This window comes from Oryx dammah, unplaced genomic scaffold (genome assembly GCF_014754425.2).
Source record: "Oryx dammah isolate SB20612 unplaced genomic scaffold, SCBI_Odam_1.1 HiC_scaffold_10, whole genome shotgun sequence".
NCBI lineage: Eukaryota > Metazoa > Chordata > Mammalia > Artiodactyla > Bovidae > Oryx > Oryx dammah.
Window position 1 is genome coordinate 59,307,757 of NW_024070194.1, and position 27,601 is coordinate 59,335,357.

The following is a 27,601-nucleotide window of genomic DNA, read 5'->3' on the forward strand; positions in this document are numbered from 1 at the left end:
GTACAAAAGAATACTTGAGTTTTGGGGAAGTGTAGGAAAGACATTCTATGCTCTTAGATTAATTCTTAGTCACAATTTTTTGGTTGCATAATATTCACCATCTAATTTACTCTTGATCATACATGCTCTTTTACATCAACCTTTTTTCTAAGACAGCGAGCTCTTCTGATTGCCTTAAGTAATGTAGAGTCTGGGCTTACAAGGCTACTTCTCACAAGGATCCTGATGAAAGGTCCCTCTTTAGCTGACTTAATTAAATGAGTCTCGGTTACATTAAACTAAACACAGGGCTAAGACTTCGCCTTCCAGTGCAGTGGGGTTTGGGTTTGCTTCCTGGTTGGGCAGCTAAGGTCCCACATGCTTGCGGCCAAAAAACCAAAACGTAAAACAGAAGCAATACTGTAGCAAATTCAATAAAGACTTTAAAAATGGTCCACATTAAAAAAAAAAACTAAAAAAAATAAATACTAGCTGGAAGGTAAAAGAAGTTAGAAGCTCCTGTTTGATAAAAAGGTTTAACAAAGTAATTTGAGTGCCTATGTTGGATGGCCCAGGCATGGCACAGGCTCATAGCTCAATCACTCTAGCCAAAAAAAAAAAAAAAGAATTTATTTGAAACTGTAAAAGGGAAGACGGTTTTCAAAGCAAGCCTTTATCACCTGGAATGTTGGAACATTCTGTTGGGTCATCCACTATAAGCATGTGGAAAAGCGTATGAACATACAATTTTCTGAAGAATAATCAGTTATTTTAAGACTGTCCAAAGATGATGATTTAACCATGCAGCTTCAGAGGTGTATTTATTTATATATTAGTCTAGAAACGTGACTTCATTTTAGGTCAAATGACCAGTTGTTTTTTTTTATTCCAAGTCTCCTTAGACACATATGAAAAGTGAAGCAACAGTTATTAATATAATATATAATACTGTTGGCTCTCTTAGCAATAAAGGAGGTTCACAAGCACTTGAGGATGTGGTGTGTTTTATCCATAACACCGGACAGTTCAAATAGAAAATCAGCTAAAGTGAAAGTGTTAGTTGCTCAGTCGTGTCTGACTCTTTGCGACCCCATGGACTGTACCCTGCCAGGCTCCTCTGTCCATGGAATTCTCTAGACAAGAATACTGGAGTGGATTGCCATTCCCTTCTCCAGGGCATCTTCCCGACCCTGGAATCGAACCTGGGTTTCCTGCATTGCAAGCAGATTATCATCTGAGCATTAGCCCCAATAATTGTTTGATTTTTTCACCTACTTCACAGAATCATAGAATTCAGTATACTTGAGACTGAAGCACTCAGTGGAGACCTTGAAGACAGCCCAGCTCTTTCCATGATTAAGCTTTGCAGTTGCAGACTGCATTGGTCCTAGCACTGATTACAGCCTAGTCAGCCAGCTTACAGATTGTGGTTTGACAGTTCTAAAAGAGCCATCTCGGTTCTCTGCTCCGAGAGGAAGTGCCAACCGTAGCTTATGCTCGACTCCTGTTTGTTTTTGATAATTGGAACTTTGTACTTAGGGTTACATTTTGTCACTCACGGATGCGCCACTCCTGGAGAGGTCATGAGGTCACCTTCTGTCTGGCTTGAGTTTAGTACCACTGGTCTCAGGAGAACCCATTTGATGTTGGCTTGCTTTTTACTTACTTTGGCTTCAAGTTCTGAGACTACACTGTGCGAAAGAGGAAGGGGCCGTCCTCAAGGATGTGAACTTACTGAGTGCCTTCATCAGAGGTAGGAGTTGGCCCTGCAGTTGGTCCACAATAAATGGGGATAATTTTGCATGGCAAAGAGATTACAGTAATTGTCTTTATGATAGGTACTGATTCCTTGAACATAAAATCGAACTCCAAAATGAATTATGCTTCTCTGCAGGTTTAATGAAATTTCTGAGGTTGCTGAAATTTGTGTATTTGTTTTTCCATTCAAGATCTGCTGGTGAGGGGAAATACCTGACTGGTTTCATTACTGGTTTATAAATGAATAAACGGATATTTATTTCTGTAAAAAAATAAAAAATAAAAGAGCCATCTCATTTAGCATCCAAATGTAAGAGTATTCGTAACATTTGGGGGTCACAGACTCCTTTAGAAACTCATGAAATTCAATGTAAAAACTTGCTCAGAAAAATCTGCAAACAAATTGTAGGGTTTCACAGATGATAAACTCCTCATATAATGGAAAGAAAAGAATACTAAATAAAATCAATAGAAACTAAGAACATAAAAAAGAGCAAAAAAAGTCACAGAGACCTAGATATTTCATTAGAAAATGTAAGTATAAACAAGAATTTATAACTCTCCTTTCTCCCCCAAAATCATTTAGAAGGAGAACCTGATTTAGCGTGGACACTAATGTTAAAGATCATAAGAGATTCAGTGAATAGAAAGTCTACTGAACTATTAGAGAAGAAACTTGTAATTTTAGCTCTCATCTCAGTTCTGCTACTAGCCATCTGCATGACTTTGGGCAAAGAACCCAATCCTTCAAAGAACCCTTCTGTGTTTAAAATAAGTTGCACAGGAGGCATTATGAAGCACCTTTGGTGTATAAACTCTGCAGTGTGTACACAGAACAAAACAGGAGAAATTTAAATATTTCTCCTTTTTTGTTGTTTATAAATACTGTAATATGCCACATTCAATATATGGCAGAATTAGTCTACTAAACCCCCAGAGATGGATTTATAAAATCAATAAAATTAAAATGAATCCCTTAAGGTTAAATTTAAACAAGGATAATGCATCAAGTGAGATTACTTGTGGAGAAGGCAATGGCACCCCACTCCAGTACTCTTGCCTGGAAAGTCCCATGGACAGAGGAGCCTGGTACGCTACAGTCCACGGGATCGCTAAGAGTCGGACACGACTGAGCAACTTCACTTTCACTTTTCACTTTCATGCATTGGAGAAGGAAATGGCAACCCACTCCAGTATTCTTGCCTGGAGAATCCTAGGGACGGGGGAGCCTGGCGGGCTGCCGTCTATGGGGTCGCACAGAGTTGGACACAACTGAAGCAACTTAGCAGTAGCAGCAGCAGCAGCAGAGATTACTTATGATTTTAAAAGCAGATACTTACTATTAGAAGCCATAATTCCAAATATCATAGTAGCATTTCTTCTCACAATTTTGTCTTCATGGGTGAGTAGCTTAGTTAAAGGTTCCACAGCTCCAAGTTCAAGGAGGGTGCCTTTATTTTCCTCACCTACCATCACAGGTAAAATAAAATCAGAAATGGATAGCAGTCTCATCAAAATTATTCCTTGTGTCATTCCAGTTTATTTGCCATTTGCCTTTCACATTCCTCTGCTTCTACACATATTTCTCTAGAATAAACTTTAGAGCAAAGGTATCCTGGATGCTTGCTGCTCTCCTTTCCCTGAATGTTTACAAAACTGGCTTCCTCCTTTGGTTCTTAGCTCATACTTAACCTCCTGAGGGGTCTCCTCTGACCATCCTACCTACTGTGATCACTACATACCAGTCTTTCTGATTGCTCTTTTTCCTGCGTTATTTTCTTCATACCACTTAACAATCTCCGTGACTGTTTGCTTCCTCTCCTGTAACTTGACTTTTCATGAAGACAGATACCCTTTTGTTCTATTCTTTCATAACTGCAGTGGCTAGCACAGTGCCAGGCATCTAATGGGCACTCAGTAATACTGGCATAATTAATTATGAAAATTAACACAGAGAATCTCCACCTCAAGTTCAAGTGTGTGTGGTGGGCTTTAGGATGTTCATTTTTCACCCAGCAGGTTCACCTGCAGCCATCATGGCTACGGCAAGAAGCCCCAGAACCAGAAGGTCACTGAAGGCCAGCATCGAGCCCAATTGTAGAAGCAGATTATCCATACCCCATAAGTGGGATATCATTCTGCAAAGTCTGGAATAATGTTTAGGTCCTGATTAATTTCAACTTTGCAATTAATTTCTCCAGCTATGAAGACACATATTTCATTTTCAAAATTAATTTAAGAGGAAAGTATTTCTTTGCCTCAGTTTTCTCAGAAAATGAAGATATTTTGTACCTGAAGTTACAGGTTCATTCTGATTACACCTTTCTCAAAACACAGACTGTATCTTCCTATAGTCTATGGACTTGCCTTGTGTCTAAATATTTAAATTTGTCACTTCAAAAGATTATGTTGAATTATGCATTGTGGATACTACAAAAATCCTTCTCAAATTTTCCATAATTTTGCATTTTATCGAAGTTCTAAAAGTTAATTTAGATGAAGATATTTTGTAAAAAAAAAATCCCCTCCCCCGCCCCCCCCGCTGTGCCACACAGCATGTGGGATCTTCTCTCTCACCAGGGATCAAACCTGAGCATCCTACATCAGAAGCATGGAGTCTTAACCAACGGACCACCAGGGAAGTCCCAAATAAATTTTAATTTAAGGATAAACTTTAGGATACTTAAATAAATGGTGGCTTCATAGAATCAATGGAGAAATATCCCATCTTTTACAATTTTCTAACAGAATTTTTGTATAATTGGTATTATTCTTCCATAAGTGGTAGAGTTCAGCATTGAAAACATCTGGACCTAAGTTTTCTTTGTGAGATATTTAACTACAAATTTCCATTTCTATAATAGATAAGGGGCTGTTCAGGCTATTTATTTTTCTTTAGTGAGCTTTGAGAGTTTATGTCTTAAAAGGAATTTGTCCAATCCATCTGAGTTGTAGAATTTATTGGCTTTATATTGTTCATAATATTTAATTATCCTTGTAATATATGTAGGAGCTTAGCAATGTCTCCTCTCTCATTCCTCATATCAATATTTGTCTTATATCTTTTTATTTATCAATCTGACTAGACATTTTTATTATTCTTATTCATCTCAAAAAACCAATTTTTAATTTTATTCCTTCTATCCATTGTTTTTCTGTTTTCTATTGCTATTTCATTGATTTCTGCTCACATGTATATTATGTTCTTAACACTAATGCTTGGGTTTCATTAGCTCTTGTTTTTCTATTTTCTTAAAGTGGAAGCTGAGATCATAGATTTGAGAAACCTTCTTGTTTTCTAACAGTCATTTGGTACAATAAATTTCTAAGTACTCTTTTAGTAGCATCCTACAACTTTTTATATGCTGTGTTTTCATTTTCAATTTGGATTTTCCTTTTGATTTCCACTTTCATTCTTAGGTTATTTAGAAGTATGTTATTATTTTCTAGCTATTGGGTGATTGTTCAGAGTTCTTTGTGTTATTGATTTTTAATTTAATTCTAATATGGAATAGCATATATTTTGTATGATTGGAATTTTAAATTTATTAAGGCTTGTTTGATGGCCCAGAATATAATCTATTTTGATAAATGTTCTGTATGCACTTGAAGAGAGTGTATACTCTGATGTTCTTAGAGTGTTCTAAAAATATAAACTAGGTTAAATTCATTTGTATTGCTGTTCAAATCTCTTATATCCATATAGATTTACTGTCTCCTGGTTCTTTCATTTATTGAGGGAAGAGTATCAGAATCCTCAGGTATAATTGTGGATGTCTATTTCTCTAGCTTCATATAATTTGAAAATCTGACATTAAGTACTTAACACAACTGTTTAGGATTTTTCATAGCACGTTGATTAATTGGTCCCTTTATTATTATTACAAAATGGTCATCTTTATCTCTGATACCATTCCATTTTTGTGATAGTAACATAGCTACTTCAGCTTTCTGTTGATTAGTGCTAGCATAGGGTATCATTTTTCCTCCTTTACTTTCAAATTATTTATTTCATTATATTCTAAGTGCATTTTTTGAAGGCAGAATGTAGTTTAGTCTTGCTTATATCCAATAAAACATCCTGTCCCCGTTAACGTATACAGACCACTTACATTTGATTATTGTTATGGTTAGGTTTAAATATACCATCTTGTTACTTATCTCATATGTGTTTCATTGTTGTTTTTCTTTTCTTCATTTCTGCCTTCTTCGTATGAATTGAAATGTTTATGATTCCATTTTATTCCTTTGTTGGCTTATTTGATATCGTTGCTTTGTTATTTTCATGGTTGCATTAGGGTCTGTAGTATATATCCTAGCAGCCTTCTTTCAAGCGGTAGTATATATTACTTCACATGCAGTACACTTATATAGTATACTTCCACTATTTTCTTACCTTTCTACCTTGGTTCTGTTGTCGTATATCTTACTTTTACACATGTTTCAGACCACACAATATAAGATTATTATTTTTGTTTAAAATAACTAATTTGTTTTTTAAGTGATTCAAATAATAAGCAAAAAACCTTATATGTTACCATTTCTAGTGTTCTATCTTTATTCTTCCATATTTTCATCTGGTATCATTTTCCTCCTGCCTGAAGGACCTACTTAATATAGTTAGTTAGTAGTGTGGGTCTCCTTGCAAAGAGCTATTTCAGTTTTTGAACATTTGAAAGACTTTATTTCACTTAAGATTTTGAAAGATATTTTTTCAGGGTGTAGAAATCTAGGTTGAAAGTCTTAATTTTTTTTAGTACTTTAAAGATGTTGCTCCGCTGACTTTAAAAATTTACTTGATTATTTGGATGTGCCGGGTCCTAGTTGCGGCATACGGGATCTTTTAGATGCAGCATTCAAACTCTTAGCTGTGGCATGTGAGATCTAGTTCCCGGACCAGGGATCAAACCCAGGTCCCCTGCATTGGGAGCACAGAGTCTTAGCAACTGGACCACCAGGGAAGTCCTGAGACTTTCCTTGTTTTTGATAATTGGAGAATGTCCCTGAATTGGAGTTAGATTTTAAAAATCATATTTAGACTGAGTCTCTAGGTTGGGGTCAAATAGCAGAAGTGAAGTACTCTTTTCATTATGTCAAGGGCACGTGTTATCTCTGTTGATGCTGATTTTGATTGCCTGGCAGAGACAGGGTCTGTCAGCTTTCTCCACTACACACTTTCCCCCAGGTGTCCATTGTGTGCTCTTTGCAAAGATGTCCATGCACAGCCCCTAAGGAGTGGGAAGTTGTGTCCCACCTCCTCGAGGGCAGAGTATCTGCGTAAACTGGGATTTGTCTGCATTGGATTCTCTTTTCTCTCCTGTTTATTTACTTATTCAATCATTTTTTAATCTGTATAATATTTGTCTTCTTCGGGCTATAAATCTAGTATTGCATGTGTGCATGTGCGCTCAGTTGTGTCCAGCTCTTTGCAAATCCAGGAACTGCAGCCCACCAGGCTCTGCTGTCCATGGGATTTCCCAGGCAAGAATACTAGAGAGAGGTGCCATTGCCTTCTCCAGGGGATCTTCCCACCCAGGGACTGAGCCTGCATCTCCTGCACTGGCAGGTGGATTCTTTATCACTGAGCCACACAATCAAGATTGTGGGAGAAATATCAATAACCTCAGATATGCAGATGGCACCACCCTTATGGCAGAAAGTGAAGAGGAACTAAAAAGCCTCTTGATGAAAGTGAAAGTGGAGAGTGAAAAAGTTGGCTTAAAGCTCAACATTCAGAAAACGAAGATCATGGCATCTGGTCCCATCACTTCATGGCAAATAGATGGGGAAACAGTGGAAACAGTGTCAGACTTTATTTTCTTGGGCTCCAAAATCACTGCAGATGGTGACTGCAGCCATGAAATTAAAAGATGCTTACTCCTTGGAAGAAAAGTTATGACCAACCTAGATAGCATATTAAAAAGCAGAGACATTACTTTGGCAACAAAGGTCCGTCTAGTAAAGGCTATGGTTTTTCCGGTGGTCGTGTATGGATGTGAGAGTTGGACTGTGAAGAAAGCTGAGCGCCGAAGAATTGATGCTTTTGAACTATGGTGTTGGAGAAGACTCTTGAGAGTCCCTTGGACTGCAAGGAGATCCAACCAGTCTATTCTGAAGGAGATCAGCCCTGGGATTTCTTTGGAGGGAATGATGCTAAAGCTGAAACTCCAGTACTTTGGCCACCTGATGCGAAGAGTTGACTCATTGGAAAAGACTCTGATGCTGGGAGGGATTGGGGGCAGGAGGAGAAGGGGACGACAGAGGATGAGATGGCTGGATGGCATCACTGACTCGATGGATGTGAGTCTGAGTGAACTCCGGGAGTTGGTGATGGACAGGAAGGCCTGGTGTGCTGCGATTCATGGGGTCGCAAAGAGTCGGACACAACTGAGCGACTGAACTGGACTGAACTGAGCCACACAATTGTTGCAGATTTGATCCTTAGGAGCTCTTTCAGCTCCTGTGACATTTACAATTTTTAAAACTGCAATAAAGCCTTCGAAATGACTGTTTTAACCTGACTAAATTACTCTTTAAGACTAGTGTAGGAACATAGGGAGATACATTATTTTCAGGTGATGAATTTAAATGATATTCTGGTTGTCTAAAAGAATTCATGAGACAAGAAGTAAGTTAAAGACTAAGGAGAAAAGTGCCCATTATGTAGTAAATATTTTAAGAAACTAATGAAATAGAAAGATAAATTGAAAAAATCCAAACCTTTTAAAGCAAATCTATAAATGGCTTCACATGCTTTAGCCAAAATTTCTTCTTCGGGAGAATTAAGCATTAGTACCACAGTTGCAACTTTTTTGCTTTCAACTGTTAATGGATCAAACTGAAAGGCAGAGAGAAAAATATCATAACCACATATGAGTTTTAAAAAGCACATAAAACATGAATTGTGTCTTGAAACTTAAGGAGAATATAATCTTACAAAAAGGATGCGGTCACTGCACACAAAGTGCATTGCAAATTTTTTTTTAAAAAATATCACTGATGGAGAGTTGTCAACATTGCTGGCTTTGAAATTCCTGGAGTATGGAGGGAAAAGCAAAGTATTTTGGAACCTGGTGGTGTAGTCTGTCATTTTAGCCATGGGAAATAAAAAAAGTTACCTAAGCTCTTAGAATTTCAGTTTCCTTCTCTGAATAATGGGTATAATAATACCTATTGTGAAGGATTAAGGAGATTAAAGATCATCTATATAAAGCATTTAGCAAGTTGTCTGCCACATAATAGATGCTCATTAAATAACATATCTTAGTATAATTCTTCATCAATACACAAGAATCCTTGATAACCTGCTCTATTAGATACTCTGGCAGTCTCAGTGATCAGTACCTACTTTCTAACCACTACACCATTTCTTGAAAAGCAGGAACTACATTTATGTGAAACAACTAAAAATTTAAAGAAAGCAGCAGATCACCAAAGGTAAAACTGGATAAAATCTGGAGCAAGGAAAAGGTTATATAGTATAAATAAAAAGTATAGGACTGTAAGAAGTCCTGTATCCTGCTGTGAGATCCTGAGAATTCACACTTAACTGAAATGAACAATAATAAACTCATGAACCGTATGGATTTTCTTTGGTCAAGGAGAAAAAAAAATTATTACAGTTTCCTTCCATTTCCAGAGACCATGGAGAAGGAAGTTCTGTTTATGTTAAATTAAACAAAAATGAATTTCAATGCTTTAGCTGCTTCTTCGTGTTGACCCTTTCTAAATGGACATCTTAATGTGTTTTCAGTTCAGTTTAGTCACTCAGTCGTGTCTGACTGTGCCAGGATTGCAACAAGCCAGGCCTCCCTGTCCATTACCAACTCCGGGAGTTTACCCAAACTCGTGTGCATCATGTCGGTGATGCCATCCAACCATCTCATCCTCTGTCGTTCCCTTCTCCTGCGTTCAGTCTTTCCCAGCAGCAGGGTCTTTTCAAATGAGTCAGTTCTTCACATCAGGTGGCCAAAGTATTGGAGTTTCAGTTTCAACATCAGACCTTCCAATGAACATTCAGGACTGATTTCCTTTAGGATGGACTGGTTGGATCTCCTTGCAGTCCAAGGGACTCTCAAAAGTCTTCTCCAACACCACAGTTCAAAAGCATCAATTCTTTGGCGCTCAGGTTTCTTTATAGTCCAACTCTCACATCTAAACATGAATACTGGAAAAACCACAGCCTTGACTAGACAAACCTTTGTTGACAAAGTAATGTCTCTTCTTTTGAATATGCTATCTAGGTTGGTCATAACTTTCCTGCCAAGGAGTAAGCATCTTTTAATTTCATGGCTGCAGTCACTATCTGAAATGATTTTGGAGCCCCCCAAAATAAAGTCTGTCATTGTTTCCACTGTTTCCCCAGCTACTTGCCATGAAGTGATGGAAACAGGTACCATGATCTTAGTTTTCTGAATGTTTAGTTTTAAGCCAACTTTTTCACTCTCCTCTTTCACTTTCATCAAGAGGCTCTTTAGTTCTTCTTCACTTTCTGCCATAAGGGTGGTGTCATCTGCATATCTGAGGTTATTGATATTTCTCCCAGCAATCTTGATTCCAGCTTGTGCTTCATCCAGCCCAGTGTTTCTCATGATGTACTCTGCATATAAGTTAAATAAGCAGGGTGACAATATATAGCTTTGACGTACTCCTTTCCCTATTTGGAACCAGTCTGTAGTTCCATGTCCAGTTCTAACTGTTGCTTCCTGACCTGCATACAGATTTCTCAAGAGGCAGATCAGGTGGTCTGGTATCCATCTCTTTCAGAATTTTCCAGAGTTTGTTATGATACACACAGTCAAAGGCTTTGGCATAGTCAATAAAGCAGAAATAGATGTTTTTCTGGAACTCTCTTGTTTTTTCGATGATCCAGCAGATGTTGGCAATTTGATCTCTGGTTCCTCGGCCTTTTCTAAACCCAGCTTGAACATCTAGAATTTCACAGTTCAAGTGTTGTTGAAGCCTGGCTTGGAGAATTTTGAGCATTAATATGTTTTGGGATGTAACAAAAGTTGATGTTCAGTTTTGAGTAGAAGATGGAGAGAGAGATTACTCTGAATAAGGAGACATAATTGTGTGAGGTTAGAAGAGTAGAGAAGACAGAGAAGATGGCAGTAAGCAATGACCTGAAAGAACGTGGCTAGGATAAAAATACCTCTTGGAGGGAAAATAGCTGTTGGATTTTAGGGCAACATTATCTAACATATGAATTGAAGCTGTTACACACATAACTTATATGTAAAATTTAAGTTAAAATGCAGAAATCAAACACCAGGAAATTAGGAAAGCCAAATAGAAAATGCATTACTGTTTTGGTTTATTTTAATTAGGGTCGTCTATCAAGTGAGATGACAGTATAACACTGTAAAGATCATGTAGTCTTTTCAAAACAATTATATATTACTCAATATTCACTTAGAATAACAATGATACTTCTAGCTTCTATTTAAAAAACTAATTATCCCTAATAAAAATTATTAAATCTTCTAAATAATAAAACAAATTGAAGCTGAAGCTGTTATTTGCACATGTCTAACTCTATACTAGAGCTGAAAGAGTTATCAAAGTCTCAAGCCTCTTAGACTCTTTCTGGAAGACAGATCGTCAGTAAGTATCTGCTACGTGCACCAGGCTTACCGGTCCTTATGGATTCCAGTGACATGAACCATTGAGAAAAAAATGGCCTCTAGGAGAGCTTAGAGCCATGGCTAGTATGCTGTCTGCAGCACTGACCATGAATATAAGGGCCTGGAATTTCACAGAAATTTTAAGGAAGAACTTCTAAAAGTACCTGGAGATTGAGGCTTGAGAATTATTTTGCTGCTGCTGCTAAGTCGCTTCAGTCGTGTCCAACTCTGTGCGACCCCATATATGGCAGCCCACCAGGCTCCCCCATCCCTGGGATTCTCTAGGCAAGAACACTGGAGTGGGCTGCCATTTCCTTCTCCAGTGCATGAAAGTGAAGAGTGAAAGTGAAGTTGCTCAGTCGTGTCCGCTCTTCACGACCCCACAGACTGCAGCCTACCAGGCTCCTCCGTCTATGGGATTTTCCAGGCAAGAGTACTGGAGTGGGGTGCCATCGCCTTCTCCATGAGAATTATCTTAGTTAGGTATTAAAGGGTAACCCCAGAATTTCAGAGCACTTGGGGTCATCACTTGCTCACTAACATTTTCTTTTTTAATATTAATATGGCCGCACCAGATCTTAGTTGCAGCATGAGGGATCCTTGATCTTAGTTGGGGCATGAGGGATATTTTGGTTGTGGCATGTGGGATCAAACATGGGCCCCTTGAATTGGGAGCATGAACTCCTAGCCACGAGACCACCAAGGAAATCCCTAACCACATCTTTTTTAATCTGAAAATTTGGAAGTTGGATTGTATCTCTCAGAGCTCTTCCAAATATATAATTCTAGGATTATATGAAGTACAAAAACATGGCAAGACAATAAATGTTGCTTTGGGGAAGGGAGAATTCATTTGAACTGGGGTAGATGGAGAAAGGTCTGTAGAGGTGGTGGAATTTTACATGTGATTTGAAGAATGGATACAACAGGGCAGGTTGAGATAAGGAAAAAGGACATTCTGTTGGGGGAAACAACACCAGGAAGGTTTAAAATGGAAATAAATGTTGCATTTACGGTAGATAAAATAGGAGCTTGACTAAGAGGAAAATATGTAATAGGAAGCAGAAATATTATTGAAAAATAAGGACATATAAGGCCTCAGCAAATGACCTAGATCTTCCTCTCTCCCCAACCCCCAACACTCTAATGGGATTAATCAGCACAGTTCAGAGGAAAGGTTTGTGACTCAAGAAATTTCAGTTCAGTTCAGTTTAGTCAATCAGTCATGTCTGACCCTTGGCGACCCCATGGACTGCAGCATGCCAGGCCTCCCTGTCCAGGTCTCCCAGAGTTTACTCAAACTCATGTCCATTGTGTCGATAATAACATCCAACCATCTCATCCTCTGTCATCCCCTTCTCCTCCTGCCTTCAATCTTTCCCAGCAACAGGGTCTTTTCAAATGAGTCAGCTCTTCACCTCAGGTGCCCAAAGTTTCAGCTTCAGCATCAGTCCTTCCAATGAATATTCAGGATTGATTTCCTTTAGGATGGACTGGTTGAATCGCCTTGCAGTCCAAGGGACTCTCAAGAGTCTTCTCCAACACCACAGTTCAAAAGCATCAGTTCTTTGGTGCTCAGCTTTCCTTCTAGTCCAACTCTCACATCCATACATGACCACTGGAAAAACCATAGCTTTGACTAGACGGACCTTTGTTGGTAAAGTAATGTCTCTGCTTTTAAAAATGCTGTCTAGGTTGGTCATAACGTTTCTTCCGAGGAGCAAGTGTCTTTTAATTTCATGGCTGCAGTCACCATCTGCAGTGATTTTGGAGCCCCCCCAAAAAAGTCTGTCATTGTTTCCACTGTTTCCCCATCTATTTGCCATGAAGTGATGGGACCAGATGCCATGATCTAGTTTTCTGAATGTTGAGCTTTAAGACAACTTTTTCACTCTCCTCTTTCACTTTCATCAAGAGGCTCTTTAGTTCTTTTTCGCTTTCTGCCATGAGGGCAGTGTCATCTGCATATCTGAGGTTATTGATATTTTCTCCCGGCAATCTTGATTCCAGCGTGTGCTTCATCCAGCCAGGCATTTCTCATCATGTACTCTGCATATCAGTTAAATAAGCAGGGTGACAATATACAGCCTTGATGTACTCCTTTCCCTATTTGGAACCAGTCTGTTGTTCCATGTCTAGTTCTAACTGTTGCTTCCTCATCTGCATACAGATTTCTCAGGTGGCAGGTCTGGTGGTCTGGTATTCCCATCTCTTTCAGAATTTTCCACAGTTTATTGTGATCCACACAGTCAAAGGCTTTGGCATAGTCAATAAAGCAGAAGTAGATATTTTTCTGGAACTCTCTTGCTTTTTCGATGATCCAGCAGATGATGGCAATTTGATCTCTGGTTCCTCTGCCTTTTCTAAATCCAGCTTGAACATATGGAAGTTCACGGTTCATGTATTGCTGAAGCCTGTCTTGGAGAATTTTGAGCATTACTTTACTAGCGTGTGAGATGAGTGCAATTGTGTGGTAGTTTGAGCATTCTTTGGCATTGCCTTTCTTTGGGATTGGAATGAAAACTGATCTTTTCCAGTCCTGTGGCCACTGCTGAGTTTTCCAAATTTGCTGGCATATTGAGTGCAGCACTTTCACAGCATCATCTTTTAGGATTTGAAATAGCTCAACTGAAATTCCATCACCTCCACTAGCTTTGTTCGTAGTGATGCTTCCAAACGCCCACTTGATTTTGCATTCCAGGATGTCTGGCTCTAGGTTGGTGATCACACCATCATGATTATCTGGGTCGTGAAGATCTTTTTTGTATAGTCCTTCTTTATATTCTTGCCACCCCTTCTTAATATCTTCTGCTTCTGTTAGGTCCATACTATTTCTGTCCTTTTTTGTGCCCATCTTTGCATGAAATGTTCCCTTGCTATCTCTAATTTTATTGAAGACATCTGTAGTCTTTCCCATTCTATTATTTTCCTCTATTTCTTTGCATTGACTGCTGAGGAAGGTGTTCTTATCTCTCCTTGTTATTCTTTGGAACCCTGCATTCAAATGGGTTTATCTTTCCTTTTCTCCTTTGCCTTTAGCTTCTCTTCTATTCACAGCTATTTGTAAGGCCTCCTGAGACAACCATTTTGCCTTTTTCCATTTCTTTTCCTTGGGGTTAGTCTTGATCCCTGCCCTCCTGTACGTGTCAGGAACCTCTGTCCATAGCTCTTCAGGCACTCTGTCTATCAGATCTAATCCCCTAAATCTATTTGTCACTTCCACTGTATAATTGTAAGGGATTTGATTCCGGTCATACTTGAGTGGTCTAGTCATTTTCCCTACTTTCTTCAATTCAAGTCTGAATTTGGCAATAAGGAGTTCATGGTCTGTGCCACAGTCAGCTCCCGGTCTTGTTTTTGCTGACTGTATAGAGCTTCTCCAACTTTGGCTGCAGAGAATATAATCAGTTTGATTATGGTATTGACCATCTGGTGATGTCCCTATGTTGAGTCTTCTCTTGAGTTGTTGGAAGAGGGTGTTTGCTATGACCAGTGCATTCTCTTGGCAAAACTCTATTATCCTTTACCCTGCTTCAATCTGTACTCCAAGGCTAAATTTCCTGTTACTCCAGGTATTTCTTGACTCCCTACATTTGCATTCCAGTCCCATATAATGAAAGGACATCTTTTTTGGGTGTTAGTTCTAGAAGGTCTTGTAGGTCTTCCTAGAACCGTTCAACTTCAGCTTCTTCAGCATTATGGGTTGGGGCATAGACTTGGATTACTGTGATATTGAATGGTTTGCCTTGGAAATGAACAGAGATCATTCTGTCATTTTTGAGATTGCATCTAAGTACTGCATTTCAGACTTTTTTATTGACTACGATGGCTACTCCATTTCTTCTAAGGGACTGTTGCCCACAGTAGTAGATATAATGGTCATCTGAGTTAAATTCACCCATTCCAGTCCATTTTAGTTTGCTGATTCCCAAAATGTCGATGTTCACTCTTGCCATCTCCTGTTTTACCACCTCCAATTTGCCTTGATTCATGCACCTGACATTCCAGGTTCCTATGCAATATTGCTCTTTATAGCATCTGACTTTACTTCCATCACCTGTCACATCCACAACTGGGTGTTGTTTTTGCTTTGGCTCTGTCTCTTCTTTCTTTCTGGGGTTATTTCTCCACTGATCTCCAGTAGCATATTGGGGACCTACCAACCTGGGGAGTTCATCTTTCAGTATCCTATCTTTTTGCCTTTTCTTACTATTCATGGGGTTCTCAAGGCAAAAATACTGAAGTGGTTTGCCATTCCCTTCTCTAGTGGACCACGTTTTGTCAGAACTCTCCACCATGACCTGTCCATCTTGGGTGGCCCCACATGACATGGCTCATAGTTTCATTGAGTTAGACAAGGCTGTGGTCCACATGATCAGATTGGTTTATTTTCTGTGATTGTGGTTTTCAGTCTGTCTGCCCTCTGATGGAGAAGGGTAAGAGGCTGGCTTATGGAAGCTTCCTGATGGGAGAGACTGACTGAGGGGGAAATTGGGTCTTGTTCTGATGGGTGGGGCCATGATCAGTAAATCTTTAATCTGATTTTCTGTTGATGGGTTCAAGAAATTTAAACTTTGCAAATTTTTCATTCAGATGTGAAAAAGATAGGTTCTGGCATTTTCAAACTCAAGTATATCAACTGTAATTTCAAACAAATTACTCATCAAATATTCCAGCCAAGATTGGGGAGGACAAAATAGAAACACAATAGTGGCATATCAATAAACTGATAAAATCAATAAACTGAATTATGGTGGTCTGAACTCTGAAGAAAGGATTTCTAAAGTAATGATGACATGATAAGAAAGAAAAAGTTAACAATGCTTGAAATTAAAATTCTAGATTTTTTTTTTTTCAACATAACTCAGGTAAAATTTCATTGATTTTATCCTGGAATTTTAACCTTTTTTTGTTAATCGACTGTTTCCCCATTTGAGTGTATTAATAAGTTGCCTTGACGCCTGATCTATATGTCCAGGATGTAGAGGAATACTTGACTTGTGTATGGTATGTACTCAATATTTGTCTGATAAATGAATGACTTTCTTCAGGCAGAGGGTTATATTATTTCTCTATCCCTATTACCTAGAACAGTACCCTGGATATAGAAATATTCTGTAAATCCCTATAAAGGAATGTATTAAAGTGCCTCTGGAAACTTCTTTATGATGCTCATGGCCTTGAAGTACCTTCCTTGTGTGTTGTACTGTCTGTTGATGCCAGAAAAGAGATTTCAGATCTGAGGTTCATGAAGCCATCAGTGGGCTCCAGGGACAGCTTGTCTCTCTGAAATTGTGGGCAGAACTTTTGGTGTGCTTTCTGCAGGGAGAGAGTCCATAGTCACCCATTCTATCCTCATGAGGCCCCCCGACCCTGCGCTGAACCCTTGAGAATCACAACCTCAGATCACCTTTCACCTAAGACAGTGCCCCTAGCATCCTGAATGGCTACCTTCCCTTACATTTTCAAACTTCCACTTGAGAGACTCCTGATATTTCAATATTTTTTAATTTAATTTTGCAAGCATGTGAATGAACAGATATGCTGAAGTATGGATTTGTCATGATCTCCACGGAATGACTACAGTTCTCAAAGGAGCAGGGTATGTGGAAATACCTTTAAACATCTTTTAATTCTCCTTCCATGGTTCAGAAAACCACGTGATTTAGTATTTCATCATATCTTCTGGTTATCCTTAAGAAAAAGGTGATGGGGGTACAAGAAGCCTAAAAGGAAGTTTGAGACTGTGAGAATTGCCATCGTAAGAGCTGTCAAAGAAGAAATATCAATGTTTGGCAGAGAGCGGAGAAACTTGGCATGACATGCATTTCTCCTGCAGAGCCTGCAGCGCTATAGTAATCTTTTATTAGAAAGGCGCCGAGAATAAGATGATAGCTGTAACAGAATGCCACATGACTAAATAAATAATCCTGTGCTGTAATTACAAATTCCATCTGCTTTCCTGTGAGGAACTCATAGCGAGTCACCAACACGCTGGTTGTGAAATCATAATTTCGCGCTCTGTACAGAATAAATGATGAACCAAAATTATTTACAAAGAGGAGGAGAGAAAGGGGAACTGTTTTGGCTAAGCTTTGAATTTTAAGTCCAGTCAATTAGAGAAGCCTTGGACTGGTAGAGATGCTTTTCTATCTCTGTTAAGGAAACAAGACCATTCAGGATAAGACTGCCCAACAGAACAGCAGTGATGGAAAGATCCCGATCCTGTGTTGTCTATGTGGTTCTTGAGCACTTGAACTAATGCGACTGAGGTACTGAAGTTTTCATTTCATCATTAATACAATTTCAATTATTTAAATGTAAATAACCATATGTGGCCACTAGCTTCCATGATTAGACAGCACATGTCTAAAAGAACATACAATTATAAAGCTGGACTCAGTGAAAAGAGATAAATCATGACAGTTGAGTGATTTTTATGGCACCAGCAAGTGCAAATAAAAGGCCTTTTTGATTTCTTTTGGAATGTGTTTATAGAGTCAGTGGTCTCCAATCATAAGGAGCCAATTGCCCAGGAAAAGGGAGACAGATAAACAGAAGAAAGCCGACTGCACCACCCTGGCACAAGCTTTTAGTACAGACTCTTTAAACATCAGTTAAAATCTGCAAAAGGGTAAAGGTTAAAATGAAAACCGCTAAAATAGCCTCTCATTTGCTTTACAACCTGAGTCATTCTGAGGCTGGTGGAAAGGGTCCAGAAAAACAAGCCCCAGGAGACATCCCTTCTTCCACGGAACTGGATTTGGTTGCCCAGGTAGGAGAGCAGGTCCTGCTATTGCTGGTGCCTCGGATTCAACACCCACCATGCTTGGTTCCCACATGCACTTAACCAGAAGAGAAGGCCTTGACCCATTACCATAGATGTCTACTTAACTTGATACTTAGCCACTGATATTCTAGAGCCAGATCACAGGCTATGAGTTTAGATTCTGTGGATTCAGTTGTCTCTGAGATGTAAGAGAATAAAATTTCCACGCTCTTAAACTCAGAGAGACCCGACCATAAATCATAATGGCCACGCTCTGGGTGTCTGGAAACTTTAGCGGCTGGCTGGTCTTTCAACACTGACATCCCTGCCTCTTCAGACAGGTTCAAGCAAACCTCAACAGTTTTGCAGGGTGATGGACAGCACTCTCAGCCACATCATGAATAATCACGTGTACCAAGTTCTTACCTAATGCCTGGCACTATTCTAAGCATCTTTTATTTATATAACCTTGCCCCACTGCTGTAAGTGGTTATGAAGTGGGTATCCCATGAAGTGGACATCATCACATCCTCACTGGGGAATACAGAGGTCAGGAGATTTGCCCCAGATCACAGGTGGTGGGTGATGAAGCAAGGATTCAGACTTTGACAGTATAACTTAGTCACAGAATATCACTGTTGTTATTGTTCAGTCACTAAGTCATATCTGACTCTTTGTGACCCCATGGACTGCAGCACGCCAGGATTCCCTGTCTTTCACTATCTCCTGGAGTTTATTCAAACTCATGTCCATTGAGTCAGTGATGCCATCCAACTATCTCATCTTCTGTCGCCCCCTTCTCTTCTTGCCCTCAATCTTTCCCAGCATCAGGGTCTTTTCCAATAAGTTGACTCTTATCAACAGGTGACCAAAGTATTGGAGGTTCAGCTTCAGCATGAGTCCTTCCAATGAATATTCAGGGTTAATTTTCTTTAGGATTGATGAGTTTGATCTCTCTGCTGTTCAAGGGACTCTTAAGAGTCTTCTCCAGAACCACAATTTGAAAGCATCAGTTCTTCAGTGCTCAGCCTTCTTTATGGTCCAACTCTCACATCCATTCATGACTACTGATGCCCTACCAAATAGCGCCTACTATGGTCATTTCTGCTAATAATTCTTTCATGCACTCAATCCACAGAAAGTCTGCTTTTTATTAAAGCATCACAAACAACCTTTCAGCCAGACTTGGAAATGATTTGTGAAAGCAGAATATATTGTATTTGTTATTCAAGCCATATCTTCCCCACATCAAGGCATCTTCTCAGCTAGTATTCTCCTTTAGGAGAAGAAATGGAAAGCAATAAACCATAAAGGCACATATCAGTATATGCTTTGACAATGAAACTACTAACAAAAGCAAAGGGAGATTTTTGTTTTAACCTTATCACCGAACATCCTTTTTTTCCATCCCCATTACCCATCTTAACCAGTAGATGAAAGATTAATAAAAATAAAAATCTTTGGAAACAGTTTTTTAGGAGATATAAAAGAAGAAAACTGCCATGGCTTGACAGGAAAAAGTTTATTTTCTCAAGCAGTTATATATCCCTCTTTTAAATCTGATTTTTCATCTATAATTTATATAACAAACCCTTCACAGACTTTGAAGAGGTATATCTTGGAACAAATTCCAAGTTCAGATAGTTTAAACTGTGCTATAGTGTTTTGAAATAGCCATGAAATTAAAAGACGCTTGCTCCTTGGAAAAAAAGTTATGACCAACCTAGACAGCTTATTAAAAAACAGAGACATCACTTTGCCAACAAAGGTCCATCTAGTCAAAGTTATGGTTTTTCCAGTGGTCATGTATGGATGTGAGAGTTGGAAAACTGAGCACCGAAGAATTGATGCTTTTGAACTGTGGTGTTGGAGAAGACTCTTGAGAGTCCCTTGGACTGCAAGGCGATCCAACCAGTCCATCCTAAAGGAAATCAGTCCTGAATATTCATTGGAAGGACTGATGCTAAAGCTGAAACTCCAATACTTTGGGCACCTGATGTGAAGAGCTGACTCATTTGAAAAGACCCTGATGCTGGGAAAGATTGAAGGCAGGAGAAGGGGACAACAGATGACATGGTTGGATGGCATCACCGACTCAATGGACAGGAGTTTGAGTGAACTCTGGGAGTTGGTGATGGACAAGGAGGCCTGGCGTGCTGCAGTCCGTGGGGTTGCAAAGAGTCGGACATGACTGAGTGACTGAACTGAACTGATAGTGTTTTGAAGCATTAGAATTTATAATATAGAAAAGCAATTAGGTATGTAATACTGCTCTATACATCTATTTCTGCTTTATTGACTATGCCAAAGCCTTTGACTGTGTGAATCACAATAAACTGTGGAAAATTCTGAGAGAGATGGGAATACCAGACCACCTGACCTGCCTCTTGAGAAATCTGTATGCAGGTCAGGAAGCAACATTTAGAACTGGACATGGAACAACAGACTGGTTCCAAATAGGAAAAGGAGTGTGTCAAGGCTGTATATTGTCACCCTGCTTATTTAACTTCTATGCAGAGTACATCATGAGAAACGCTGGATGGGAAGAAACATAAGCAGGAATCAAGATTGCTGGGAGAAATATCAATAACCTCAGATATGCAGATGACACCACCCTTATGGCAGAAAGTGAAGAGGAACTAAAAAGCCTCTTGATGAAAGTGAAAGAGGAGAGTGAAAAAGTTGGCTTAAAGCTCAACATTCAGAAAACGAAGATCATGGCATCCGGTCCCATCACTTCATGGGAAATAGATGGGGAAACAGTGGAAACAGTGTCAGACTTTATTTTTTTGGGCTCCAAAATCACTGCAGATGGTGACTGCAGCCATGAAATTAAAAGACGCTTACTCCTTGGAAGAAAAGTTATGACCAACCTAGATGGCATATTCAAAAGCAGAGACATTACCGACTAAGGTCCATCTAGTCAAGGCTATGGTTTTTCCAGTGGTCGTGTATGGATGTGAGAGTTGGACTGTGAAGAAAGTTGAGCACCGAAGAATTGATGCTTTTGAACTGTGGTGTTGGAGAAGACTCTTGAGAGTCCCTTGGACTGCAAGGAGATCCAACCAGTCCATTCTGAAGGAGATCAACCCTGGGATTTCCTTGGAAGGAATGATGCTAAAGCTGAAACTCCAGTACTTTGGCCACCTGATGCGAAGAGTTGACTCATTGGAAAAGACTCTGATGCTGGGAGGGATTAGGGGCAGGAGGAGAAGGGGACGACAGAGGATGAGATGGCTGGATGGCATCACTGACTCAATGGACGTGAGTCTGAGTGAACTCCGGGAAAGGGTGATGGACAGGGAGGCCTGGTGTGCTGAGATTCATGGGGTCGCAGAGAGTTGGACACGACTGAGTGACGCACTGAACTGGTAGTGTTTTGAAGCATTAGAATTTATAATATAGAAAAGCAATTAGGTATTTAATACTGCTCTATCAGCTTTATTAACATAAAGCCAGAGTAGGGGAAGGATGGAAGGACCCTCAGGATAGTCAAGCACCACATGCCTTCAGCAGTCCTCAAGGCTGTGGTGACCCAAGGAAACAAGAGCTAGATTTCTGTTAACTTGAGGATTGGAATTGTTTCTCATTCCTTGACTGTGCTCCTCAAAGACTGGAGTAGAGAGGACAATACCAGCAAGACATTATAAAATTAGGAAAGTGTATTAGACAAATATGTCTATTTGTTTAATAGTTCCTTAATTCTAATTTTAATCAGAAAGTGTTTGTCCTCAAGTTCTGTGTTCATGACTCCACTTTCCGGTAACAGGATGTCAATAATGCTATTTTGCAGTAAAAATAAGGGTAATGCAAACTAGATGCAATGATTAAAACAAGAGAATTTAGAACATTTGAGCATTATGTCCAAAGGAGAGTAGCCAGACCAATGAACTTCATCAGGAGACCACACCGACCATCTCTGCAAAACTTTCTAGTCCTGTGCCAATATGTTATCTGTACCCTTTGTTGCCAGCTACATTGAGGTATCATACATAAAAAGTTACATAGGAGTGTGTGTGTGTGTGTGTGTGTGTGAGAGAGAGAGAGAGAGAGAGAATCTAAAGGATTCTCGGGATAACAGATCTTATTTACTGAGTGTTTACTACGTGCCAGGCACTGTGAATTTCATGTATTCTGTTTCATTGTAATTGACAGAGCAACCAAAATGATTCGGACATGACAAATCTCATTTAAGAGATTTTTTTTTAAAAAAAGACTGAAATAACTTGGCCAGATTTAGCAACTTTTCCAAAATAACATAGTTTATGAGAGGCAGACCTGGGACAGAGCTCACATTTGTAACTGCAATGTTCCAGTGTTGTCGGGAAGACTCCTGAATTAACATCAGGTTCCTTCAGGCTGTAAATCTTGTGAGTCTGTTGACTATACATACTTTTTTCCCTATTCAGATTTTATTTGAAGAAAACCACACCAAATGTCTGTTCCAAATATGATTTTAAATTGAAAATTGTCCTAGGACATTTTTAACACAATCTTTCAGTAGTTCATAAACTTTAAGGAGAAATGATAGAACCCTGCTTTAATTTTTTTTTATTATAGCCTTTTTTCCCTTTTTTTTTTTTTTTTTGACTGTGCCTGGTCTTAATTGTGGTATGTGGTTAGATGCAGCATGTGACTCTCAGTTGCAGCATGTGGGATCTAGTTACCTAACCAGGCATGAAACCCAGGGTCCTGTGCATTGGGAGCATGGAGTCTTAGCCACTGAACCAAGGGAAATCCCTATTATAACATTTTAATTTAAATATTGTGATCACATTCCCATGCTATCAAACATTAAGTGACATCATTTTATCAAAATGGAATAATTTACTTAACTAAGTTTTTATTTTAAAACAATTTTGTCACTTCTAATTGTTTACTTCTGTGATCACTACTGCTATGGAAATAATTTTTCGTGTAACACATGCTTATTTACCATGACCACTTTAAACCATCTTACATCTTCTAAGATCACCTCATCCCAATTGCCAACCTGTTGGACATTAAGTTTATTGAACCTCGCTTTTAAAAGGGAGAGAAAAAGGTTTGTGTTTTGAGGAATGCATTATTCAAGCACTTGAAAGAAAAAAAGGTGATGAACACAGACTTTTCTCTCCATAGGACTGGAAAACACAGGACTTCTGATGTCCAAATGCTCATCTAAAGACAACCTTACATACATACCTAGTAGCTATAGCATTACCTTCATTCATTTTTTAAAAATCCACTTAGATAATTAACATCAATGAGAGACTGGCAAGTGTAAATTTAAAGTATTTGAAAAAACAAACCAAAACTATTTGTTCATTAATTAGGCTTATAAACATGCCATCCACATACTGGAAAAGCTAATAATTACTCTCTAATTGTGCTAATTATGTAATGACAATGTTGTAAATGTTTGTTTACATAATGTTAGATTTCTCTGACTAATCTTATCATTAGTCAGACTTTGGACTTCTGCCACTGTGCACTCATGTATATACTGGTACATGCCAAACTGTTTCAACAACTTATTTTTAAAACTGGTTAACATGCTGCTAGTATTCAAATCAGAAACTTACCACATCCTTGGGAGGGGGCTCTGCTTCCTTCTTTACCTTTTTACCCATTCTGGAAAAAATGCCACAAATGGTTAAAATGTCATCTGTACATTGTATATGCACAAATCTCTGTTACGTACATATCTAGGAGGAAATGTACTTCTTCCTCTAAATTTTACCTAAAAAGAGACTTGCAATACACAACTGCACATATACAAATATGTTTTCTACATCCCAAGCTTCACAATTTTAAAGGAATTTATTGATAAGATTGTTGGGCATTAGTCCTGGCTTCCAGTTTAGAAAGAATACATTAATGACATAAATTTTACTTACATAACAGGTAATGATTTACTACACTTATAGCTCACTTGTGTAGGGTTTGGGAGATTAAATGCAAATTAATTTTGAGATCTGCAAGGATATTCTGTCACAAAGGAAGGGATTTTTGTCTGCTTTCTTGCACTGATCTATCCCAAGCACCTAGAACAATGCCTGGTATATACTGACCAACTGACATAAAAATCATTAACTCTGTTATTTGTAACTAATTATTTTCTGAATGGTATCTGAGATCTACTAAGTCCAAGTGAACATCCGTGTCATTTTCCTAGATAACAAAATGTTTTCTCTAATATATTCTATATCTCAATTTTAAAAAGTAATTGAGAATCTGAAAAGATGAATTCTAGGGAAATTGGGGTTACTCCTTGCAAAGACCCTTTCCCACCTGCCCTTTTATGCCCAGTCTTGTGAAGGAAAAAATTAATGGAACAGTATACATACTTCATATACCACAGAGGAGTGACTCCACCTGGGTACAGAAAACTCTCCAAGATGCTGGTGGTGACTGTTAAAATAACCCATTTCTCCCATGAGAGTTTGTGGGGTTATGTTTGATATTAGGGCAATTTCAGATGGTATATTCTAGTCCAGGTGTCCCCAACCTCTGGGATCTAATGCCTGATGATCTGAGATGGAGCTGATATAATAATAAAAGAAATAAGGTACACAATACATGTTAACACACTTGAATCATCCCCAAACCATTCGCCCTATCCTGTCCTGGCTTCCATAAAACCCGTCCCTGGTGCCAGAAAGGTTGGGGACCACTGTAATCTAGTCTCAAGGAAATTACTATAGTCTCAAGAGATATTCTGGGAAATAGGATACCTTTGGAGAGAATCTACAATGTCAGGGTTAGTTCAGATGGCTCATCAAGGGACAAAAGCAACTCCAAGCACTAAAGACACTGAACATAATTGATCACATATGTTTAACAGCCGAATGTTCATAGAAATTCATAGTGACTTCTGAAAGACATCTATTCCAAGTCCCTAACTTCCAGTCACAAAAATTTCAAGATCTTTGAGGCCCTGGGGAAGCCTATGCTGGGATGCACTACCTCACGCTGTATCTAATATGTTAAAACATTAAAATGCACCCATATGCCCCACTGACTATAATTTTCATCATTAAAAGTTTTGAAAATTTGCATATGAAATGACTCATCTGTTTGTACACCTGGAAATTATTGCAAAATGAGAAACTTACTTTATTTTCAAATCTAATATTAATAAAATACAATATTAATTTTTGAATTTTCTTTTCATATCTTAGGACCAATAGTTTTTTTCAGATCTCTGACATCTTTCTCAGATACTTGAAAACCACACAGATCCTAGACTTGCGCTTAAAATGTTTCAGGCAGACACACAGACTATTCTGGACAGATGAAAATCTTTCCTATGATTTCTTTTAGAAAAAGGGTTTCCATACCTCTTTATAACCAATTCCAACATATAGCAGTCTTTGCTTTACAAAAGAATTCCTTATGAATAATATTCAAGAAGCAATTAAATTACACCTGTAGAAAGTTACTTGATGTCATCTGATTTTTCACTTGGGAACTTATTTTTCCCATCTCAGGAGAGTGAATTTGAGTAACTGCCTACTGAAAAATACAGAGGCTGTAATAGCTTAAACATACAGGATTACAGAGATAGAATTTGTCCTCAGCAGCATGGTTAAGTAGGAAGCATTTCTCTCTCTTTTTTTTAAACCATTTTGGGTATAATAATTAATAAGGGAGAAAATACACAGCTGACAGAGTCCAGGGCAGTGAACCCAAGAGATGACTCTCAGGTTTTTTTTTTTTTAATTTGTAAATTAAACATATCACTTAAAATCAACATGATGCAACTAAATTACCTTGTTTTATTCTTTAAAGCTACTGAGATGTCAACTTAAGAAAATAAATCCCTTTTATTTTTGAAGCAACTTAAACCTGTTCTTCCGATTTTACCACTTCCCCATTGATTTTTATTGTGCTAAAATACATAATACATAAAACTTACCCTTTTAATTCCTTTAAGCTCATAATTCCATGTCTACTGTTTACTTATACAGGTATCACATTTCAATACAGAGAATTTGGGGGAAAAGGAAGGGCAAATGGAATTTTTAAAAAATCACTCAGAAATAAGCTCAGGAAGATCAGCACTGTTTTGATATAGCTCATTTTGGTGTGTATTTTCTATAGTGATTTTACCTTCCTACTTGGATTTCTATCTGCAATTCTCAACTTACCTTCCTGGGGGCATTTTCTTACTAAATTCTAAAACTAACAGACAAGTTCTTGAAATCTCAGTCTCCATTTATGGCTTCAGTCATCATCACTGGATCAGCATGCCATTTAAAACAAAAATTTAAAGCCCATCATCCAGCCAGTCCCTTATTGTTGAGCATTCGTTTTCAACTTTTTGAAATTATGTGCCGGCTGCCAATGAACATTCTTAGAGGTAAAATTTTCATCCTCACTTACAATTGTTTCTTTAGTTTAAATCCCTAGCATAAAATAACAGGGCTAAAAGGTATGAACTTCACAGCATTGGACATGAAAACAAATCTGTTTTGAATGTTCATAGTTTTGATTATTGGAATTATTTTTTCACGAATTTACTGATCTTCTTCGTGAACTTTCAGCCTTATGCGATCTTAAACGTTTTCTAACGAGATTTATTTTGAGGTGTAGAACAACTAAGGACCCACTTTTTGAGTTGCTCAGTCAAGTAACGGAATCTTAGACCCTCAGATACCCGCTCTGGACCTCAGTTTTGTCACCTGTTGAATAGGAAGCTGTTAGCACGCTCATGAAATCCACTGGGACCCCAGGCTAATACTGCGGGCATAGAGCAGGGACCCAGAGGTCCTCCCAAGGTCTTCCCTCAGTTGCCCCGGATGCTCCTACACGCAGGGCACTTTCTCTTCCCCAAGTCTTGCTGGGGCCTGTGCCCTGGGCCTCTCCAAACCCCCAGGATAGCGGTGCAGCCGCCCAATCGCGTTTACCTGCAGGGAGATTCAGCCGGGCAATGGCTCCTCTGATCTGGCGAACAGCACCAACCGCCGCCAGCGCGCGTCTGCCAGTCCGCTGTTGTGACTGGTTGCTAGGCGACAGGGAGCCGCGCCTGCGCAGTTAGCGTCCGCGTGTGCCCGGGCAGTGGAAACGCCAGCTTGGCTGCCCCAGATCCCAGCCGCGGTTAGAGGTAGGTACCTGAGAAGCCATGTGCATCCTTGGTGACTGACTCCCAGACTTTGGGGGCAGGATAGGCACTGGGCATCCTCCCCTTCTAGTTGTTGAGAGCCAGCCCTAGTGACAACGAAATCAGGAAGCAGGGCCACCTCCGCTTCTGACCAGAGAACTGGCTATGATTCACATACTCGGAGGTGCAGGTGCCTTCTCCCAGTGAAGCGCCTCGGCCAGAGTCTCTGCGAGATGACTTCCAAATGCCATCTTCATAAAATGCCCTTTGATTGACCTTAGCAAAAAAATCTCTCCCATTATCATCGCAAATTTCCCTCATGCTCCTTGAAAGTCAAATCTCTTTCTCCATCCCACTTCCCTGGGAACAACTGATCTGTTTTAT

General features: G+C 39.1%; 1 protein-coding gene across 7 annotated transcripts in view; it reads right to left on the reverse strand.

The window, feature by feature from the left end:
• ARMC3 (armadillo repeat containing 3) overlaps nt 1-27,110 on the reverse strand; it is a 104,682-nt gene extending 77,572 nt beyond the window's left edge. Inside the window, exons 1-4 of one of the 7 annotated variants that reach the window (XM_040248571.1) lie at nt 24,462-24,651; nt 23,697-23,745; nt 8,458-8,575; nt 3,078-3,203 (exon numbers count right to left, since the gene is read on the reverse strand). In XM_040248571.1, the coding sequence (XP_040104505.1) occupies nt 3,078-3,203; nt 8,458-8,575; nt 23,697-23,745; nt 24,462-24,466 (298 nt within the window). In that variant the 5' untranslated portion in view covers nt 24,467-24,651. Of the gene's footprint in view, nt 1-3,077; nt 3,204-8,457; nt 8,576-23,696; nt 23,746-24,461; nt 24,652-27,023 lie in introns of those variants that run through there. The other 6 variants (XM_040248569.1, XM_040248572.1, XM_040248570.1 and 3 more) reach the window with 6 other exon arrangements.
• Between the last annotated feature and the right edge of the window lie 491 nt (nt 27,111-27,601).